At 46.2% G+C, this 23,221-nt stretch overlaps 1 protein-coding gene across 5 annotated transcripts in view; it reads right to left on the minus strand.

The window, feature by feature from the left end:
• Positions 1-23,221, minus strand: part of INPP5A (inositol polyphosphate-5-phosphatase A) — a 181,664-nt gene that overhangs the window by 63,055 nt on the left and 95,388 nt on the right. For 4 of the 5 annotated variants that reach the window (XM_059476949.1, XM_059476950.1, XM_059476951.1 and 1 more), the window contains exons 6-8: positions 20,898-21,001; positions 13,123-13,175; positions 8,666-8,785 (exon numbers count right to left, since the gene is read on the minus strand). In XM_059476949.1, coding sequence (XP_059332932.1) covers positions 8,666-8,785; positions 13,123-13,175; positions 20,898-21,001 — 277 coding nt within the window. The remainder of the gene's footprint in view (positions 1-8,665; positions 8,786-13,122; positions 13,176-20,897; positions 21,002-23,221) is intronic. The other variant, XM_059476954.1, reaches the window with a different exon arrangement.

Below are 23,221 nucleotides of genomic sequence, written 5' to 3' on the forward strand. Positions count from 1 at the left end.
CTGTTTAACTAATATGTGATGTTCACTTTTAATTTCAATATAGTGCCATTTGGGCAAAAATGTTGCATTTTTTAATTAATTACAATGTCAGCAGCTATTAAGATTAAAAGAAAGACCACATCAATAATAAATACTTAATCCAAAGAAAGGATTACAAGAAGAGCAATAAAAATCAATTTTTAGAGCTGGAAAATTGTGATTTTTTTCCTCACTTGACTGGTATTTTCATTATATCGACAAACCCATGATCTTACCTGACACTGACATTCGCCTAATGAAATAGCAGCCCTGGATAATGATGTAAGGAATTGTCAATTCTGCTACAGGACAACACAGCACTACAACACTGGCATTACCATGCAAAGAAATTTTCATGCTCTTCAACTGATACAAGAGAAAACTACATGAAGAAACCAGAGAGAGGGGATGTCTTTTTGGATCTCTGCTTTATCATGGAATATTAACATCCTCCCACACAGTTTCTGAGCTCTTCAGTGCTGGTGACACTTGGTGCTCAGCAGACAGCAGGTAACTGCCCAATCTTTCTGCATGAAGCCCAAGACATCCCAATTCTTGCTGTTTCTTCTGCAGGGCTTAAACGTGGGGAGCAAAGCCAAAGTCCTGCAGTCACTTAGTGTCAAAAGCACAAACGAGACAGAAATAACCAGGACATGTGGCAACAGGATACTGATTATTGTTAAGCTTATAAAAGTATTTTTTGTGACATATTTAGAGCAACTCAGACTAAAGACACTGTCTGTCCTAAACAGCTCAGTGATAGGAACAACAGTGCAAGGGTCAAGGAATTGCGTCAGATTTGGGTCTTGCCAGGCCTACAAGAAGCATCTTTTCCAGCTCCATCTCCTGTGTGGGCAGCAGAGCCTCCGCATCCACAGCGAGCTGCCAGAAATGGGGACCTGCAGGCTCCACCATGGGGCTGGCTAACAGCTGGGCTCAGGGCAACTGTGAATTTAAAATAAACCCAAGTGCTTCTAGAAAAGGGCAATGCAAATGGCTCAGACCCAGAGAGAATTCACTAACAAAGGATTAAACAATGCTCGATGCTGTGAACAGCTCATGAGCAACCCATTTTACATTATCCCTTTGAAAATCACACTACAGTGGAGCACCAGGAGCTAAGAGAGGGAACAAAAAAGGGGTGAGGACAGAAACGTTTGAAGTGCTAAAGAGAAGGGAACAACCCATTTTCCAAACAGCACGGTGATCAAGAAAGTTAAGAGCGGTCAACATTAGGCTTGAACAATGAAAATTCTAGTGGATATAACAGCAGCAGGACCCATTTCCTTGTTGGAGCAAAACTGACTCATCTTGGCTGCATCTTAAACCCAGCATGGATGAAATGAAGATAAAGCAGCTCCTCAGCAGCTGAGGCAGCCGCATCAACCGAGCTACGCAGGCCTGAGCAGGGTCTGCCCAGGCAGCCAGAGCCTCTCCAGCTCCGGCACAGCTCCTCAAACGCTGCCCTGCCGCCCGAGCATCCTCCTGGTGGGCATGAGCCGAACCTCTCCAGGACACGGCCCACAGCGGGCACGGCCCACAGCGGGCACGGCCCACAGCGGGCACGGCCCACAGCGGGCACGGCCCACAGCGGGCACGGCCCACAGCGGGCACGGCCCGCAGCCTCCTCCCACGGCGCTCCCACCTCGTGGGAGTCAATCTCCAAGGCGGCTGTTTGGCCCGGGGCCCACAGGCTCCAATGGCAGCAGAACGGGGCTCTTTCAACCATTCTCCATTTTATCAGCTCACAGCCAGCATTGTAAATAAAATCACAAGAGCGATTTATTTTCATTTCTCTGCAAATGAGTAAAAATTGGATCAACAGCCCATATAGATTCTCCTTAATTGAATCACAGTTATTCTAGAAGATATGGCCATAGGATAGGAGATTTGAAAAGGCGCAGACCACAATGGATGCTGATGTCAGTGTCACCTTTAGCTGGACACTAATGACTTATCTTCTTCCAGCTCCAGGCTCTCTAAGGAACAAATTACAGTAAAGAGAGAAATATAACCCAATGAGAATGTGACACTCTGCACATTCTCATAGAAAGCCACTTTCTGAGCAGAATCAAGCAGCCAACAAGTTACTTGCAGTAATTTCTTTTTTAAGAGGCATTATCTTTTCTTGCATCACATGTTTAATTACACAGGCCCTCCTGGGAGAGGGACTGTTGCAGTAAACCCAACCTTGCCCTGCTTACAGCACTTACATTCTACTAGAGAAACTCAGCAGCCAACAGGGCAGCCCCAGGAGATCCTGTTAATGGAAACCAGGCAAAAAGGAGTAAAGCCTTTAGGGAAGATGAGTGCCACAAAACTGCCATGATCCACACCCACACTGCTGGACAGGGACTGTGTGGGCAAACAACTGACTAAAACATCTCCAGGAATCCCCAGAGCTTTAACTGCAGCATTTCTTCTGAAAGAGCCACAGTACCATTCACACTGGCCAGGTACAGCAAAAACTGGCTTAGTGCATCTACTCCATTTTTTCCTTCAGTGACACCTTTCTCTGTGATACCTGCAAGTATCTAAAGTTCTGGATTTCAGATTTTAGATCTTCGCTTCCAAACCCGGTACTGTTCACACAGATTAATCACAAGAGAAACATTAGATATTTACCATTTGAATAATGAATACTGAAAATTTATTATAACCTGTTCAGTTTGTAATGCCAAAAAGAAAAGAAGAAGAAAAAAAGAGCTCCAAATGCTGAAAACAACAGAATAAGGACAAAATTAGTGATTAGGATGACCAAAAATTATCATTCACTTAATATGGAACTGCAATTATTGTGTTCCCTTCAAATTATACTAGTGTATGCTTTCCATTACAATACATACCAGCACAAAAACATTTTGCTGCTAAAAATACAATCTAAGTAAAATTCACAATGTGTCTGAGCAGAGAGGGAGGACACACGGGTTGAATTTTTGACAACTGCATCAAGGATGCCAAAGCTCAAGCCAGCAGAAAAACAAGGAGCAAGGAAAAGTGACTTTGGCTGTATTTGACAGGCTGAAAGTAACAAGACAATTTTGCTGGATTTACTCTTTAAAGAGCATATTATCCAAACACGCTAATTTTGAGAGCACTTAACCTTCCTCTAAGGGGGAGAATGACTGAATATTAATGAGCTGAGCTTGGGGTGTTTAATGAAAAGCTGTCGATTTGAATGTGATCCAGGGGTTTAAACCTTTGTTAGAAGACATTTGGCTGGAAGGTTTATTTGCCTTGAGAGTGCTTTTTATCTGAATACACAGAAATTTCACTATGCATTTGAAGGCTCATGTTAAAATCACTGCGGCAAAAAAACAAATAAAGTAAAAACGAAACCAAACCAAACCAAAAAAATCCCAAGCCCTCCTAAAGCAAGCTGCTTTGAGGCTCTTCCCAAATGACCCAGATCTTTAGAGCAAAGTTTTCCTTTGCCTAGAAACTAAGTGGCTTTTCTTTTGCTCATTCAGCTGCTAGTTCTGGGAAAAGCCCAAAGAGAAACATTTAGATTGGAGGGGTCTTTGAGAAGAGGTGACAGTTGACTGATGAGCATCCATAAAATGACAAAGAATAGTTGTGTGGAGCCGGTGCATCACATCGCCTCTCCCTGGGAAACTAATTGCTCTGAATTGTTAATAGTAACATTATTTTTCTGGCAATCATTTCTTTTCAATACTCAAAATCAGCATGAAACAGCTCCTTTGACCGGACATAAAAGTTAAATGTCCCAATGTTGATCAAATTAACTTCAGCTATGTGACAATGGACTATATTTGTGAGAAAATAATGAAGGGTACAAAGGGAAGCTTTATGCTAAGATTTCACAGTTGTAATGTAAAAATGTTTCTGTTGAACTAGGCCAGGGAACATTTCAATAGGAAAACAGAAGAGCACTGTCACTTTCATTTAAAAAAAACCACACTCATTTTATGGATCTCAATGCTTGAGATAATTTCAGGAAGTTTAGATGGCTGGCACATCCCAAGAGCCAGGGATCAGGCTAACACCTCACGTTCTGTCCTTCCCAAACTCTTGAAGGGCCCCATCCTGCAGCTTTTTCCTCATTCTCCAGCCTGGGTATTGCATTCATACACTTTTCCCCATCAAGTAGCTACAGGACACAACTAATATGTCAATATGGTTAATTAGTATGAAATATGCACAAGCATTAGTTATAACAGATGCATGAAAAATTAAACCAAAATGTAAACTATTTTCCTCTCTTACTCACATGTGTAGATTACACCCTCCAACTTCAGAAAACACAAAAAACCAAGTATCATGCAAATAGGGCTAACTGTACGTGGCAATTATCCAAAATGTGCTTTGAAGAACTTTGTTTCCTCCACAAAATAGAAAGCAGATGTTCTTATCTCATTTTAAAGCAGACTCAGTTTTGACTGTAGACCTGTGCCTACCTGGAATAACATAACTGACTTCTGGGGGCTCAGCTTGGGTTTACACTGGTGCTGACAGAGACTCATTACACACCTCAATTTTCTACATACACACTGTATGTGTATTTGTAAAGTTACAACAAATATTTGTTCAACAACAGCGTGATTCCAATCCTCTTGGTCTTTAAAGCAACAATCTGACACCACATCTTCTCTCTTGCAAAATGGCAAATATTAAACACAATCTGGCTCAGCACATACCAGTGAGCTGCCTTTAAAAGTGTTCTTTCTATTTAACTAATTTTAATGCTATTAAAGTTAAATCACTTCAGGATTAACTTTATTAAAGCAGAAGCTTTATTAAAGCTAGAAGAACAAACCCCTGTACTCCTCAAACGTGCTATTAGGATTACTAACACATTTCCCCAGGAGAAAACTTTTAGCATAACTTGGTATCATTCCGTGGTTTTCCCCAACCTCCCCCGCTCACCAATGCTGTCACGTTGCACAGCTTTTTTCTTATGCGTTAAAACTTTGTGGCTAAAATAATTTTAGAGATAGCAACTTCGCTGGCAATCTGAACAGTTAAACTGATCCATTTAAGCTTTATTTGCAAATCCTCTTCTGGTTTGCATCCCCAACTCCTATGGTAGCTGTTGCCCAGATAAAAGGCTGTACATAACTCATGTTTATGAAGATGCAGCACGAACACAACTGAGCTTTCACTGACTCCCACAGTGACCTAAATCAACTGTGAGAAGGTGTTTCTGTTTCATTCAGTGAAGGTTTAGCTCAATAAACTGTTTTCCTTCTCAGCATTGTTCATTGGGTTTGAACTGCATCGCTGTTAAATGCTCTTTAGCAGTTTAAAGGCTTTAAAGGAAAAGACTTATCAGTCTCTGTTTTTAACAGCACTAAATCTGCATTATTAGTTCATGCAGATAAGGCGATTTGAAAGCTCAGCTTGAAACCTCTCTCTTTCTGTATTTATCTGACACTGCATAGTTCCAGTAGCTCAGCTGGAAATGTAGATCTATGAAACTTTAAAGAGAGATTAAAGCCAAGAAAAGAAGTACTTTTCCCCCTATAGCTGCTCTCACTTTCCCTTTTCCTGCTGTCTGAGGAGCGCTGGGGGACAATGGCCAAAGATGGTTCCCAAAGCCCCTGAATGGGGACACTGTTGGTGGCAGCATTCATTCAAAGTAAGCTTCAGTGTATTGTCCTCCCCAATCAGCAGATCAGAATAGAGTGCGCTGGTGGCTGCCAAAAGGTTAGTCCCGCCGATGAAAGGGGCTTCCCATTATTCACTGGCTGCAGAACTCCCCCTTTGTGCCCGCAGCCCCCGGCCGCACTGCGGAGGTCCGGATCTGCGGCTGGCTGCTCCCTCAGAATGAACAATGCATCCTCGGCCAGCTCGCTGTGCCACCGCGCAACCCGACATCCAAGGGCTCCTTTTCTAAGGACAGCGGAGTCGGGGCAGTTTTTGGCAGTGTCACATTTTAATGATATACCATCGTGACATCCCTGACCCACAGCTGACACTAATACTACAGTCTCATTACCTTCCCCTTGCCAGGGCATCGTGGGAGGTCCAAAGCCAAAATTAGCTAATGAAGCACACTGTACGCTGCAAACAAGCGTGCAATAAATAATGCAGAAGGTTTGCACAGGTTTCCCTCATGCAAAGCATTAGAAAAGGAAAAGATACCAATGGAGCCAAGAAAAATGAAAAGAAAAAACCACACTGCTCTATGCAACAGAACTCAAGAATGTGCACCCAGACTGCGCCGAGATCCTAATCTTCCTGAGCCCGTTCTGTAAATCACGGACCTTTTATATATATGCTGTCTATGCAAACCTTCCAATTGCCTCCAGCATTTTCAAGCGATTTGAGCAGGTTTTGCAAGTGATACAAGAGAAAGGCAATAGTGGCTTTTTCCTGTTCACCCCTGGGTCATCCCAAAGGTGATGGTAAATTCCTGCTTGGAAAAATCCCTGCTTAGCCCCCTGCTGGGGGAAAGGCAGTCTCGACTATCCCACCTACCGCCCTACAGGACACAAAACCCACGGAGAGGAAGGAAAGCTGAGAAAGAACACTACTGGAAAGGCATTTACACACCACTGCAACATTTCCAAACATTTTCAGTGAAAAGCTACACAGGGAAAAATGGCAACGAGATATTTTACAGCACATAAACTGCTTTGTTCACGAGTGTCTGTAACTTCCAGGCTGCTGCCAGAGAGAGGCAGAAGGGCAGACAGGTGCCTGTGGGCAGGGATGCCCCATGGCTGTGCCAGGCACGCAGCAGAGGAGCAGAGCAGACAGGTGCCTGTGGGCAGGGATGCCCCATGGCTGTGCCAGGCACGCAGCAGAGGAGCAGAGCAGACAGGTGCCTGTGGGCAGGGATGCCCCATGGCTGTGCCAGGCACGCAGCAGAGGAGCAGAGCAGACAGGTGCCTGTGGGCAGGGATGCCCCATGGCTGTGCCAGGCAGCAGAGGAGCAGAGCAGACAGGTGCCGGTGGGCAGGGATGCCCCATGGCTGTGCCAGGCACGCAGCAGAGGAGCAGAGCAGACAGGTGCCTGTGGGCAGGGATGCCCCATGGCTGTGCCAGGCACGCAGCAGAGGAGCAGAGCAGACAGGTGCCTGTGGGCAGGGATGCCCCATGGCTGTGCCAGGCAGCAGAGGAGCAGAGCAGACAGGTGCCGGTGGGCAGGGATGCCCCATGGCTGTGCCAGGCACGCAGCAGAGGAGCAGAGCAGACAGGTGCCTGTGGGCAGGGATGCCCCAGGGCTGTGCCAGGCACGCAGCAGAGGAGCAGAGGCTGCCCACGAGGCCAGGCACAGGCTGGCCCTGGCCAGTGGTGTGGCCTCAGCCAAAGCCTGCCTGGGGCAGCAGCACGGGGCTCAGCACCCTGCCTGGCACAGCCATTCCTTGCCCTGGGGAAGGACAGAGGTGACGCTGAGCAGGTGACACTGGCCAGGGAACAGCAGCAGTGCTCCCATGCTCACTGGGGCCCTGGTAAACAGGCTCATGGCCAGGGCTGCTGGGCAGCAGCGCTCGGGGCAGGAACAGCACACAAAGTGCTCTGGTTCTGTACTCCTTCCAGGCTCAGCAGTTTGTTTTAAGCCCCCCATTAGGCCACGGATTGCAGTGTGTGCCATGCTGCTCTGAAGGGACACGTTAAAGCTCTGTTTCTCAGGCAAACATGAAGCTGGCTGGCACCTCTTAGTAGAAATACCTGCTTACTCTGCCAACACACTGATGCCCACACAGAAACATTGTTTTCTTACTCAAGAGAAAGCTGTCTTCTTCCTGGCTTTATAATTAGGGTAGCTGTAAATTTCTGGGTATTTTTGGGGACTCCTCTGTATTGTATCACTCATTAGATGAACCAGCTCTGCAGTACCACCAGAACCCACAGGGCTCCTAACACCAGCAGCGACTGTACACAAGTGCTGTGTTGCTGCAGAGATGAGCTGCCTGCTGTACCCAGCTGCTGTGGAGACTAAAGAACACCAGCTCTGTGTGGAGGGACTCGCAAGGAGAGGCTGAAAGACCTGGGCTTGCTCAGGTTGCAGCAGAGTTGTCTACATGAGGACTCTGTTACTGGCTTTACCTGTTTGGTAGTTACAGAGAGAAAAAAGCCAGACTTTGCTCAGCAGTGCATGCCAAAAGATCCAGGTGATGGACACAAACCACTTTGAGGAAAACTCTGGCTGGATAATAGGGACAGAAACCTTCACAGTGAGGGCAGTAGAACACAGCAATGTGTGGCTCAGAAGAGCTACAAACCATCATGCTGGAGCTGCTCCAAGCTCAGCTGGACAAGCTGTTGAAATCAGCCCTGCTCTGAACAGAGGGATGGGTAAGGGACTTCCAGAGGTCACTTCCAACTGGAATTATTCTGTTATTCTGTAACTGAAGATGCACTTGAATGCACTTTATAAGAGCTCACATAGTCTAAAAATAAGCTGGTCTACCTAACACATTTAGAAAATAAGTGTGGTTCCTACTCTGCAATTCTGGTGACTTCAGAGTGGTTTCTGAGATCAGTTATTTGGCTTTAAAGAATAAGTGTCATAAAGTGATCTGTAACCTGCACTGTCTAGCAAACTCTGGCAAGCAGTAACCACTTTCAGGTGACAGAATAAAACCCTCCACATTTCTGAGTGTGCCATTTGAAACATCCTTCATTCGCTGCCCATGAACACAGAGATTGAAAGAGGCCAGGAAAGGCTAATACATACCTATCAAGTACATAGCCAAGAGCCTTATGCCGTATTCCTGAGTAAACCGATGGGCTTGTTTCCCAAGCAATTAAATTGGAAGCATCATGGAAAAGATGAATGTTTACCAAGTCAAAGGCACTATGACAAAAAAAGGAAAAAAATAAAATGATTCAGGAGAAAAGAAAAAAAAAAACATTTGTTGCATCAGCAAAGCATTCAACACAGCACTTACTGTATTCACTCTTATGTTACCTTAATATTTACTCACAAGAACCGTGCAGATTAAGCTATCACAATCAGAAAATTGTCAGACTGCCATCAAGCTTACAGCTCATCCACAGATAAGACTCCATCAAATCTTTTGCATAAAGGATGTATAACATGAAAATGAAAAGCTATTTGCCAGTTACAATTCCAGAAATCAGGCAGTACTCTTTCACTAAAATATTTTTAAAACAAAATTAAATGTGTAAACAAAAAACTTTCAGTTTCAAAGCTGCAGCTAAGTGTCAAGTACAACTGTGGGTGTGCAGTAAACAACATGAAAAGCTCCTGAGCGGAGAACGTTACTGTCATTAAGGACTAGATCATATCACTGTGACTCCTTATCTGTGCCTGTGCAGAGAATGAGACAGCAGCAGCCAGCACATGCAGCTGGGAAGGCACCTGCTGCTTCTCTCAGTGCACGCCCGTGAGGCCGCACAGATTTGCTGAGGCCACAAAGGCCCCAAGCTGCCAGCAGCACACGGACAGACACCGAGCAGAAACCCAGGCTCCGCTCAGGGAGCTGGGAACGGGCCCGGACACAGCAACAGCGGCAGAGAGCACAGCGAGAGCACGGCCAGACACACAGCCCACAGCACAAAGAGATCCTGGGGACAATCTGGCTCCAGGGAGCAGCACATCCTGTCAGTGAGCCCACGCTGATGGAGAGCAGTCCCACTGGCCTCCTTATAAAGAGACAATGATCACAGAACTACAAAACATGACAGCTTGAGATATCCAGTCCTGCCTGTCTGAAGGACAAACAGAAAGAATCCCTGTAGGACAGGGAGGGCCCCGAGTCACCAGCTCACCCGATGTGTAAAGCTGTCTATAACCCACCCTCAAGTGTCTAAAACATGCTTGCTCTTAAAATTTACTGATGATGGACCTTCCACCTGCAACTTTCTTGTCCGTAAACTCAGATTTTCAACATATTAGCTATTTTCCTGCAAATTAAACTGATTTCTGCCCCTTCTGCAGGGCTGACAGCAACCAGTTTCCCTTGCTGTGGTCAGCCCAAGTTTCTCACCCCTAGCCAAACCCACCCTTCCTGACTCTGCTGTCCTCTTTCCAGCATACCTAGAGCACAGCACTGAAAGCCAAACACAACACTCTATCACAGCCTTGGCAGCACTCACATAATTACTGTACCTTCTCCCTTCGTGTCCTTCACAGCACCTACCTATTAACACATCTCACTAAGATAATAATGATCCGTATTCGATTCCTTCTCCCTTGATCCTTTTCTACAGCAGGGGTAATGAGTCAGTTATTCCCAAAAATAGTATTGGTGCTTTTAACTTCTCCTCTCAAAGTGCAACGCTCTGCATTTCCCTGACTGTCATCTTCCAATACTACTTCCTTGAGAATATCAAAATTATTCTGGTTGCTGATTCTGACCACTGATACCCTTGCAAACATCCCCAAGCTTGGTGCCTTGCCTAAATGCTGTAAGCACATTCTCTGCTCCATTTTCACTAGCAAATATGAACTACATATGTAAACTATATTTAAGACTGTAATGCATCCAGTGCACTATCTTGCACCTGCTAAAACACTGAGAACTATTTGAGTAGAAACAAACACCTTCACCTTATAGTCAAGACACTAAAAAACCCCCACAAAATGAAAGTGCATGAATTATATAGTTCTCTTTCATTTTTGCATAATGTGAAAATTCATGAGTGCCCCAGGATTCTTTAATTCTTTGTCTACACTAAAAGGTAAGGTAATGAAGAATAATGGATTTGAAAAATCTGGATTCGCAGAGAAACTCAACTGGGGCAGACCACTGATCAGAAAGGAAGAAAAAGGACAGTTCTCTGAAGTCTGTTAAGGTCACTTTTCTGGTTTTTGGCATGAGATACATTCTGTAACAATGTGTTCCTAAGTAGGGAAAATGAATAGTTCCCCTCAAGGTCTCACACAGAAGTACTAACTGGGCTCTATTTTTATTGACCTATTAGACTGCAGAAATGCATTGATCAAAAGTCACGATTTATGGAAATGGTTTTCATGACTATGGGCAGAACTTTGTTCATATGCACAGAGACTGGGTGCAAGCACTCATCACACCCTGAAAAGTCACATTAGGCACTGAGACCTCCTTAGGTGTATTTTGTAATAACCTGCATTTCCCATAGTATTTCACTTTCATTCTGCAGAAATTGTACATAGTAACTCACCCCTTCAGTTTCCCATTAGAAACATCTGAGACCTTGCTAGATCATGTGGATCAAAACTGCAAATTACACCAGACAGAACCAGCACCATGGCTCAGCTCATTACAGACCAGGAGAAGCTGTGAGGTTCCTCATCCTCGCTGCCCAACACACCCAAACATCCCCTGCAGCCACAGACTGTGTTTTTTTAATACCCCCACAGGAAAACATTACATTTAAATCTGTCTCTGAAGAACCTTTTTTTTTCTTGGAAAGGTCTAAAAATAAATTCATGTTGTTTTTTCAGCAGAGAGGAAATCCCAGAGAACAGAAGAGACAGAACCTAGGGAAGTCATGATGCAAGAGCAAAGTCCAGATTAACATCTGATGTTAGCACCCACTTCTGCAATTATCTAGCGCTGGAATCGCACCCCACACATACGGATCTGGAAAAATTAACATGAAGCTACAGTATCACACAACTGCCTGCCCAATTTCTGGGTCAGAAGCCCATAAAAGGAATAAACCTGGTGCCTTTTCTGTTTTCACAAGCTGTCTAATTAAATAAACGTGCTTATGCCAACAAAGCCAGAACACTGTTCAGTACTCAGAAGTCAACCTATGTGAACATTCATGAGATTTCAAAATCAAGCTTTCAATTGTAAGATGTGAAACAACCACACGAGGAGGGGAAAAGTGTTGAATGCTCGTGTACACATACATGACTACAATATAAGTAAGCAGCAAAGACCAAAGCTGTGAGTACATGATAAAAAAGCAAGGCCAGATTTCCAGGCAGGCTTAGAGAAATCTGAAGAAGACTTCTTCAGATTTCCACAGAACATGTTCTTTTTGCAGAAGCCCCAGAGGTGAGGGCTGTGGTGCCTGACCCAGGTGAGATGCTGCCAAGCCCCAGCAGCACCAGGCGTGGTGCAGCAGCAGGGGGACAGTGTCAGCTCCATGCTGTGCCTGACTCAGTGATCCCTGTGCCCCTCTGACTGCACGGGGTCACACCGACGCCACAGTGCAGCAGGGACAGCAGCAGGGACAGTGTCAGCTCCACACTGTGCCTGATGCCCATGCCCTGAGCCCCTCTGACTGCACGGGGTCACACCAACTGAGCCCCTCTGACTGCACGGGGTCACACCAACCCCACAGTGTAGCAGGGACAGTGTCAGCTCCACACTGTGCCTGATCCTGACCCTGAGCCCCTCTGACTGCATGGGATCACACCAACCCCACAGTGCAGCAGGGACAGTGTCAGCTCCACACTGTGCCTGTCCCTGACCCTGAGCCCCTCTGACTGCACAGGGTCACACCGACCCCACAGTGCAGCAGGGACAGTGTCAGCTCCACGCTGTGCCTGTCCCTGTGCCCTGAGCTGTCCCAGGGACAGTGTCAGCTCCACACTGTGCCTGATCCTGACCCTGAGCCCCTCTGACTGCATGGGATCACACCAACTGAGCCCCTCTGACTGCACAGGGTCACACCGACCCCACAGTGCAGCAGGGACAGCAGCAGGGACAGTGTCAGCTCCACACTGTGCCTGTCCCTGACCCTGAGCCCCTCTGACTGCACAGGGTCACACCGACCCCACAGTGCAGCAGGGACAGTGTCAGCTCCACACTGTGCCTGTCCCTGACCCTGAGCTGTCCCAGGGACAGTGTCAGCTCCACACTGTGCCTGATCCTGACCCTGAGCCCCTCTGACTGCATGGGGTCACCAACACCACAGTGCAGCAGGGACAGCAGCAGGGACAGTGTCAGCTCCACACTGTGCCTGTCCCTGTGCCCTGAGCTGTCCCAGGGACAGTGTCAGCTCCACACTGTGCCTGTCCCTGCCCCAGAGCCCCTCTGACTGCATGGGGTCACACCAACACCACAACTGCTCATGCACCATCACAATTCACTGAGCACCCCGTGCTCAACAGACAATAAAGCAGGTGGGGAACCTACCTGCTCTATGAACAGGCCAATCTACACATGAAAATACCTGCTTGAAATTGTTGTTAACAAACGTAATCAGAAACAACATCAAGATGCAACTTACCAATCAGTAATACACCACCTTGTGCGAATGAAACCTTTTCTGGACCACTTGCACTGAAAAATAAATGAATAAGAACCAATCACCTTAGGTAAAGAATACTGTGAAAGTGAAATGTACTGACACAAAGAACAAAATGAAGCAGAGTTCATCCATACATTATAACCAAGAAGCACTGAACACAAACTGAGGTACCTTTAAAACAGATATTTTGTCTTTTATAAATCCTGGAATTAATTATATTTTTGATCCTGCAGCAGTTACAAAATTATATGTAAAATTAATAAAAGCCCTGGCAGTTGTTTACAAATGAAAGATAACCAAATAGGAAAGCTTTCCAGCTATATTTATGCTTAGCTTAAACCAGCAAATTCTTATTGCCTATGCACAAATGTTTTCTTTGTAATTTTACCTGAACTGTAAGATGTCATCAGAGATTTACATCAAATTAAAATGAATGAGATCTGTTAGAAAGCTATTTCTCTCGCTGAGCCAAGTCACCCAATATTTCTATAAAAGGTAAGAATTTAAATGGCGTTAAAAGATTCCATTCATCACAGCCACACCAGTGGTGAGAAAGCCACAATTCAGCTCGGGCCCGTGCATGTCACTCACACACAAGAAGAGGTTGTTCAGCGCCACTTCCAAGCCACTGCCACAATCCACAACCTCCCATAAAAATACATGATTCTGCATCCTATTTATTCCTTGTTAACAACGCATGTGTGTCTGGGCTAATCTGCTCTGGGAATGAATATTGCACCACACAGGCCTAGATAACGATGCCAATGATTTTGCAGCTAAAGAATGGGAGCACTTATTGTGAATAAATTGCCAGTCCCAGCAGAGCATCCCCAGTCAGAGGTACCACTCCCCCAGACCTCTCCTGAGGCACTGGCCAGGTGTATTTATTCTCTCTAAAAACAGACAGGTCTCAATCCTAAACTCTACTGAGATAGGGAAGGGCCTCCACAAACCAAACCAGGCTGACTTCAAATGAATTACAGAATCACAGACTGTTTGGGTTGCAAGGGACCCACACCCTGTTCCAGCTTCCGTGCTGTGGTCAGGGACACCTTCCAGTAGACAATGCTGCTCCAACCCTGTCCAACCCAGTCTGCACCTTCTGACCATCCCTCAGGGAAAAGGGACCCATCTCCCTGCCCTTCTCCTCAGGCACTAGCACAGTGACTGCAGCCCAGACCAACCACAAACAACACCATAATAACTATATTTCAAATAATAATCTATTTATTGCAAATTTTTTTTTAACAGTGAAAAATCAGCCTCTTCTGCAGGTCCAGCAAGCACTGAGGGGATGGCTGGCTGGAAAGCAAACACTCTACCCCTTCCCAACAGGATCCATGGCTGGAGCACAAATCCCACAGCCCAGTAATGTTGTTATTATAGTGCAAAGGCTCCATGTTGCTAGAGTTTCATACCACCTTGATGTGCCTCACAGGCAGCTCCTCTAGCACTGCCTCCTCCTTGTCCTCACAGCACCCACCTGATCCAGCTGCCCTCAGCCGCCCACCCCGCTCTTTTATAACACTCCTCTCACTGGCTACAGGTGCAGCCTGATAAAGTCAGGCCTGCTCCCAGTCTCTAATAATTGGCTCAGCTGCAACGCCTTAAGGGTAAGATGACTTTCTATACTACCTTTATTTTCTTATATTGTATCCCCCTACACAGTTAGGTCTCTTCTGTGATGCTCATGGGGGCACAGTTACAACTAGAGATGTCAACACTTATTGAGAAGGAAATCAATGAAAAAAATTGAATGCTAAAAGCATTCAAAATTGGCTCAAGTTTAATCTTGATTAAAAAAGGGAACTTTGTCATTTCCTTCTTAAAAACAACTACACAGAACTTAAAATCAAGTAGTCCAAGCCTATGATGTGGTCCAAGATAATGTTTTCAATCAGGCTGCCATTTCTCATTTGCTATTTTCCTCTGTGGCAAAATAGCAAAAGTACTTCAAAAGATGCAACACCAGAACAGGCCCAACCAGATCATCTTGCTTAGAGCCATACTCAGCTGGGTTTTGAGCACCCCCAAGAACGGCCATTCCAGAACCCGTCTGGGCCCATCTCCTGCTGTTTAACCTCATGGTGAAAGCTTTAGCCAGATTAATCAGATTTTCCCTCGGTGCATCTGCTGCCCCTCGTGCTGCTCCTGCAGAGCCCCAGGGCAGCTGTGCTCTGAGCCTGTCCCTCCCTCTCTGCCGTGTCCTGCCACAGCTCTGGGCCAGCCCCAGGCTGCAGCTCTGACACCTCACCAGCAGAAATCCTCACCAAAAAAACACAGTTTCTAAAATCACAATTTGAAAACTGGTAGTTACATTCTGCCAGCTTTTCCTTTGTGAATAGAGTCCCTGAAGAGATTGTGCTGACCTTTTAAAACCCCCCAGCACCACCACCTACATAAATAACCCCTGCTACATCAGGGGAAAGGACCTCCAGGCAGCATTAACATGAAGAGAGAGGTTAGAGAGGGCTAATGTCAAAAAGCACTGGGAGCAATAAGTAATGCACACAAACCATGATTGATAATGACCAGCACAGAGCCTTAATTCATCTTTTCTCCATCATTTTACTGAGGGGGACCATATCAAATTAAATAGTGACCCAGAAAGGGTTTATTCAACCATACAAAGCAGGGCATGAAGGAAAGACATATTAAAGTGGTGATGACTGCAGTGTAATTGCAGCTCCTTAAAGGAACACCACAGCTCAGAGGGAAACCTGAAACAGGAATCGGCCAAATACTGGCAGCAAGAGCACCCAAGGCACTGAGCAATACCCAGCACTGACAAGGCTTCCCTGCCCTGCTGAGAACTCCTCCTCCTCAGAGCCTTACACAGGAGCCCAGGTCCCCCTGCTCATGGCACACTCAGGCTTTCACTGGACACGAAACAGAGCTGTACTACGGCAACTTGCCATGAAAACCACCTAGAATGCAGTTCCTACCTCAAAATACTGCCCTTCTTCCCTCAGAAGTCAGCAGCTCCGTAACACTCCAGACTGAGTCACTGCCAAAAAGCAACAACTGGTGCACAGAGCCACGAGGGCTTGGGGCTTTTACCTGGCCCAGGAGAGGCCAGGAGACCAGGGAGGAGTTAAGCTCACAGTGGAAAAGGTCACACAGGGAGGCTGAACAAAGCAGGAACACTGCGCTCTGTACTGTAAAATAGCACTTGTTTCACTCTGTACTGTAAAATGGCACTTGTTTCACTGTGCAAACTACCTCTAGCTACTCATAACTTGAACATACCTAATTCCTTTAACTTCAGGAAATAATTCACTTTTCAATAACCTGTCTATTTAACATTAGGAACGCAGAAGTTAGCAGGCTTCAGGCCTCCCAGTGCAGCCCAGGAGCTGGAGCTCCACAGCTCTGATATGGAGAGTCATCCTCAGCCTCGGGAACACACTGCAGCTCAACAACATGCCTCGTGTACTTTTGGATCATGCATGTGCTTTAGTATTTCTAAATGAAGTATTTGGAATGCAGAAAGTTTTGGAAACAGAATTAAAAAAGAGTTATAGCTTGGGAAGGAGGAAAGGGAAATTTGCTTTTTATTGCAGATTTCAAAGCAACAATCTTTATTTTTACTTTAACAAATAGTCACTAGCTGCTGTACCATCTGTAAGCCCACATAACACCAGGTGTAGATGACATAGGTCATCTTATGCTCTCAGAGAGTGATCTACATTTTAAAATAGGAAAAAAAATCCTACTTCATGTCCCAGAAAGGGGATAGCACATCTTTCACCTTATATTATTAAGTCTCTTCTCAGATCCTCTGTTAATAGGATTCCTTTAGCCAGCAGATGGATTGTGAATACAGGCAGTTTCATCTACTAAAAGACAACATAAATCATAATTGAGAAAGGAGAGACCGCAGTAAGGTTATCACCATACAGCCTCCTCCATGAAAGGTTTGCATTAAAGCATTAGTGAAATTAATTCATCTTTCATAAGAGCTTTGAGCAGTATCTGTGATCTATGATAACAACCAATTTCTCACTATGAGAAAAAAAAATTACTCAGGCCTGATAGACTACACAAATCTGCTTTTTTTTAAAATGGTCTAACATTATCTAGAGTGTTGTTCCCAGAGGCATCATTTGAGGTTTATGTCTTGCCAAGAGGACCCATAAATCAAAGCAGAAAGTTTTGTTAGTTTTATATGCAGTGGGCTGTAATTATTTTGAATTGCATTATGCCTCAATCACTGTAATTACTTTTAGATCATCCTTAAACAGCTGCAATAAAAGAAATCAGTCTTAAACCATTTCTCACACAAAAAATTGCAGATGTGATATGAAACGTCTGGCTAAAACACACAAGAGCATGTCAATGCGATGTTTGGGTAAATATGCTGCTCGTGCTTTCTGCTGGGTAAACCCAAATTTCCAAAATACACATTATTTTGTGGCCTTTTAATTGCTGTTACTAACATTTGTCCAGCGAGAAAACGTGATAGCAAATTAATTTTAGCTTTACACATAGAAACACGCATCTGAGAACCAAAACCATCTCCCTGTTGATTTTTGCTCTTGCTGCATCTGTGTGTTCGAGACACTTGTCTCCAGTTCCAAAGGAAAACAGCATGGTCTAAGAATCATTGCAATTACTTTCTAACTTTTCAAGTGACATGGAGATATCCTGGGCTGGCACAGGCCAGGGTGCAGAGCTGCAGCAGGATGCTGCTGTTCCTCACGCCGCTGCAGAGCTGCAGAGCTGCAGAGCCCGTGTCCCTTTGCCCTCCTTCTGTGCCGAGCTCTGCGTGGCCCCAGCTGCCCCACGGCTCTGGCTGCAGCAGCGTTCCCAGGGATTCTGCTGGGGGCAGGAACGGAACCCAACCTTCAGCGCGCCTCACAGATTCGTTCATTACTTAATTGCGTATCTTTGCACATTTTCTCTTTTCCTGTCTGTTCCTCCTCCAGGTAAACAAACACTATCCCTGACAACCAAAACACAGAGGGTTCTGCTCAGAACAGTTGTTCAAGGCACTGGGAGCAGTGTGAGCAGTGTGAGGGTGCTATTTAAGGCAGTGTGAGCAGTGGGAGCAGTGTGAGGGTGTTATTTAAGGCAGTGTGAGCAGTGTGAGGGTGTTATTTAAGGCAGTGTGAGCAGTGGGAGCAGTGTGAGGGTGTTATTTAAGGCAGTGTGAGGGTGTTATTTAAGGCACTGGGAGCAGTGTGAGGGTGTTATTCAGGGCACTGGGAGCAGTGTGAGCAGTGTGAGGGTGTTATTCAGGGCACTGGGAGCAGTGTGAACAGTGTGAGGGTGTTATTCAGGGCAGTGTGAGCAGTGTGAGCAGTGTGAGGGTGTTATTCAAGGCAGTGTGAGCAGTGTGAGGGTGTTATTCAAGGCAGTGTGAGCAGTGTGAGGGTGTTATTCAGGGCACTGGGAGCAGTGTGAGCAGTGTGAGGGTGTTATTCAAGGCAGTGTGAGCAGTGTGAGGGTGTTATTCAAGGCAGTGTGAGCAGTGTGAGGGTGTTATTCAGGGCACTGGGAGCAGTGTGAGCAGTGTGAGGGTGTTATTCAGGGCAGTGTGAGCAGTGTGAGCAGTGTGAGGGTGTTATTCAAGGCAGTGTGAGCAGTGTGAGGGTGTTATTTAAGGCACTGGGAGCAGCGGGAGCAGTGTGGGGTGTCACAGCCTCCAGCTGCCCCTCGGGTTCCCGTGCCCACGGTCCCCGGTCCCGTCCCAAAAGCAGCACAGGAGGGTGTACTGAGCAGGAGCTGCAGCTGCTCATGAAGTGGGAACACCTGATCCCTGAGCACCACTCCTGCCCCACAAAGCCGTGTGGGAGAGCCCCAAGAGACCGTGAGGAATTGTTGATGCAAGAGGGGCAATAAACAGCGCTGCACAAGTTACAGCTTTGCCAGCATCACAATGAAGCAATAGCAGTGAAGTAAATAAAGGAGGAAATAGTTCTCCCGGTGTCAGTGGGCACGGCACAGCCTGTCCTGGGGCTGTGAGGCAGCTGGCAGCACTCAGCCCTGGCACAGCACTGCCACAGCTCACTGCCACCCAGGGGAACACAAATCCTGAGGAAGGGCTCCAGCTCCCTCAGAGGGATCCAACACTTAGCTTCAAACTACTTGACATGCTTATTCACAGGAAGTGAATGCTTTGCAAAATTATGTCAAAGGCACTTTTCCTTCCAGTACTGAGGTATAAAAATAAATAATTTAGTATCCAAGTCAAGAAAAAGAACAGCCTTCATCCTATCAATCCCATAACTATTTATGCAATGCTCTGCCAAACACAGCACTGTGTAAATATCTCTAAGTGTGTACATTTACAAATTCTAAATTAATTTTAGGAGTTTATTTAGTTCTTCCTTTTATTGAAGTAGTAACATGCCTGTTTGATCCACAAATGTTATAGCAGTTCAACAAATTTATTCACTTGGTTTGAGGAGAACATTAACCATTAAACACCCATGTTCTAGATACTCTTAAGAAATTAAAATTGAGAACATTAAAGGAAATATCAAAGAAGTGAGAGTCTGCACCTTCAGATGCAGTGCAGAAACCCCTCAGTTCTGCTTGTGTTTCTGGTTTTGGCAAGACCAGCAATCCCAGAGGTGCAGCAGTTCTGCTGAAACAAGTGCAGAGGGGTGTGAGGGCAGCCGTGGGGCACAGTGCCAGTGTGTGCCCGGGCCGGGTGTCCCTGGCAGCAGGCACAGGTGTCCCTGTGCTGGCCGGGCTGGCAGAACCCAGCAGCACAGAGCTCCCGAGACAGCCCTGCCACAGTGCCACAGTGCCACAGTGCCACAGTGCCACAATGCCACGCTGCCACACTGCCACAGTGCCACAGTGCCACGCTGCCACAGTGCCACGCTGCCACAGTGCCACGCTGCCACAGTGCCACAATGCCACAGTGCCACGCTGCCACAGTGCCACGCTGCCACAGTGCCACAATGCCACAGTGCCACGCTGCCACAGTGCCACGCTGCCACAGTGCCACAGTGCCACGCTGCCATGCTGCCACAGTGCCACGCTGCCACAGTGCCACAGTGCCACGCTGCCACAGTGCCACGCTGCCACAGTGCCACAGTGCCACGCTGCCACAGTGCCACAGTGCCACAGTGCCACAGTGCCACGCTGCCACAGTGCCACGCTGCCACGCTGCCACAATGCCACAGTGCCACGCTGCCACAGTGCCACGCTGCCACAGTGCCACAGTGCCACGCTGCCACGCTGCCACAATGCCACAGTGCCACGCTGCCACGCTGCCACAGTGCCACGCTGCCACGCTGCCACAGTGCCACAGTGCCACGCTGCCACAGTGCCACAATGCCACGCTGCCACAGTGCCACACTGCCACAGTGCCACAGTGCCACGCTGCCACAGTGCCACACTGCCACAGTGCCACACTGCCACAGTGCCACAATGCCACAGTGCCACGCTGCCACAGTGCCACAGTGCCACAGTGCCACGCTGCCACAGTGCCACACTGCCACAGTGCCACAATGCCACAGTGCCACGCTGCCACAGTGCCACAGTGCCACAGTGCCACACTGCCTGGGCTTACTGCACAAACCAGTCTCTGCATCACTGTCCTCATCCTTCACAAGGACCTCTCACTGGATTTTGGTACATCATGCCATGACTTAAAACATGTATTACTGGTGTCAAGAAACAGACAAAATTCCAAGAGTCCATTCCACCCTTATCACTGAGAGGAGCTGCTCAAGAGTAGTCAGAGGAAATCAGAATCAAACCTGGTATTTGGGAATGCTTCACAGTTCTGTACATACCTCAGGGAAATAATCCTGTGGAAACTTCTCTTTTTCCAGCATGGGTGTGCTTTCTAAAGTGTCAGAGTAGATTTCTTTCCCAGTAACCTTTTTATACTTCTTAGCTAGGAAGAGAGAGAAACCAAAATTAACACACATAACTTCAACATTACGAGCATCTTCTCATACTTATTGGAAAAACAGCTGGCAAATCAACAGGATCTTACAAAAAGTGTGCAAGCACTGAACTGTTCTGGGGGAAAACAAACACCCCTGTTTATATCAGACACAGCTGAAGTTGCACAGTTGTGATGTTGTCATTTCTACTACCCAGAGCCCCATGAAGTGTTGGAACTCTAATCGTGAGCCTGATCTCTGCACACCCTTGCACTCAAATCCCATCTCAGCTGCTCTGAGACCCTGCAGCCCCCAGGCTTCATCTGATCAACCCTTTGTGGCCATCAGCACATGAGCATGGATTTTTACAGCTGGAATGGGTGTTGGACTAGCACAAGAGACTCAGTGGTGGTGCACATCACTTTCCAAAATCTCTAATTTCATCATAGACAGAAACAACACAGACTCCTATGGATCTACTCAGCTCATGAATGAGAGGTTCTTCTTCTTGATCCACTTTATACTTGGTTTCTCACCTGATGAGAACAATGCACATCTAAGGTGAGAACCTGACTTAATTTAACTCCTCTGCCACAGGAGCTCGGGCAGCTAATGTTCACCTGCCATTATCCTGGACCTACAACACTGGAGTCACTTTCAGCCGGGAATGTGTAAGAGGAAAACTCCCAATATTATCAAGTTTCCTAAACTGTTCAGTCCTACTGCATATCTGAGGAAGCATTTACTGTAATGCAGCCCAATGTCTTTGGGGAAAAAAAAGTATTATTCCTTATGTGCCAACCCCTCTGAGGCCTGGCTCCCACGGGACAACTGAACAAATATCCTGATAAACTGATCTGGTATCATTCTAAGTAGACTGTGGATGGATGTGACTCTTTCAGCAAGTTTAACAGAGTAAGCAAAGAGATCCTGAAGCCTGCTGGGTTACAGAAAAGAGCTGGCAGAAGTGCAAGGACTGAAGGCATCTGCTGGGAGAACTGCACTGGCAGGCAGCAGCTGGCACAGGGAGGCACCAGAGGCTCATTGTGACAGGACTGCAGAGCAGAGCATGCAGGGCACATGCACAGCACAGCCTGGCTGCACCAACAGCAGCTCCACTCCACTGCTGACTGCACACCTGAGAGCAAGGTTCGTTCTGTAAATACAGGGGGTCAACTGGAACGTGCCTAAACCCCCTCTCTTAGAGGACATCCCTTCAGAACGGTCAGCTTGGCACTAGTTTGAATTGTAAGCAAATTTTTGGGCTTCTGATCACTGTGAAAACAGCTCAACAGACCTACACTATAGCATATAATACGTGAGGTTGCAAGAGAAAACTATTCCTTTTTCAGAATGGAGATATGTCTTCCTGAGATCTGAAAAACAGCAACAATCTTTTTTTTTCCAGTCTGTATTCAGTCACATCCAACTGTGCAGTGAATTTTGAAAAGCAACAGTGATGTTCCAGGAATACTGAATTGTGTATAAGCATCTATTTTTTGCACACTTTTGAGTAGAACCAGAATTTCATAATGATTTTTGTGCAGAGAATTTTTGTATCCATCTGGATTTTTCTTCTGATTTAAGAGCTTAATACACTGTGAAAATGTCAATAGTCATGAGAGAAGAGGCAAGTTTTACATTTCCCCTGAAAGATGGGAGCCTTTGGGGTGATATTTTACAAACCCTATGCTGGGAGACGGATTCTGCTATGACAAGAACAGAGTGTGACTTACAACACTCATTCACCCATTTCCTTGATTTTTATTCAGAGTCTTTTCCTTCTAAATGATGTTTGGGCCAAACCCATCTCTATGAGCATGGTTCACATTGGCAAGTTGGCTCTGCTACGGTTTTGCCATGCATAATGATGCCAATTAGCTCAGTCCATAGTCACTCCCATTTCAACAGTGTCTCACATTAATGGGATGCTAGACACAGTATTAATGTGAGTCAGCTCAGTAAGCTAAATGAAGCTCAGGATATTTTTGTATTAAATAGATACAATTCTCAACTGAAATAACATAAATTCTATATAATCTTTTCTATATTCACCTCAGGAAGCATTCAATAATTTTCTATGTTATTCCTAATATATAACATATATAGCCCAGCTATACTTTGAAACTTGTGAGGCACAACAAGACCTCCAACCTGAAGGATCACTGTGGGTTAAACAGTGCCACCCTCCTATTCACCTGCTCTGCTCCCAAGTAATTTAAGCCCTA

This window comes from Ammospiza nelsoni, chromosome 8 (assembly GCF_027579445.1).
Source record: "Ammospiza nelsoni isolate bAmmNel1 chromosome 8, bAmmNel1.pri, whole genome shotgun sequence".
Taxonomy (NCBI): domain Eukaryota; kingdom Metazoa; phylum Chordata; class Aves; order Passeriformes; family Passerellidae; genus Ammospiza; species Ammospiza nelsoni.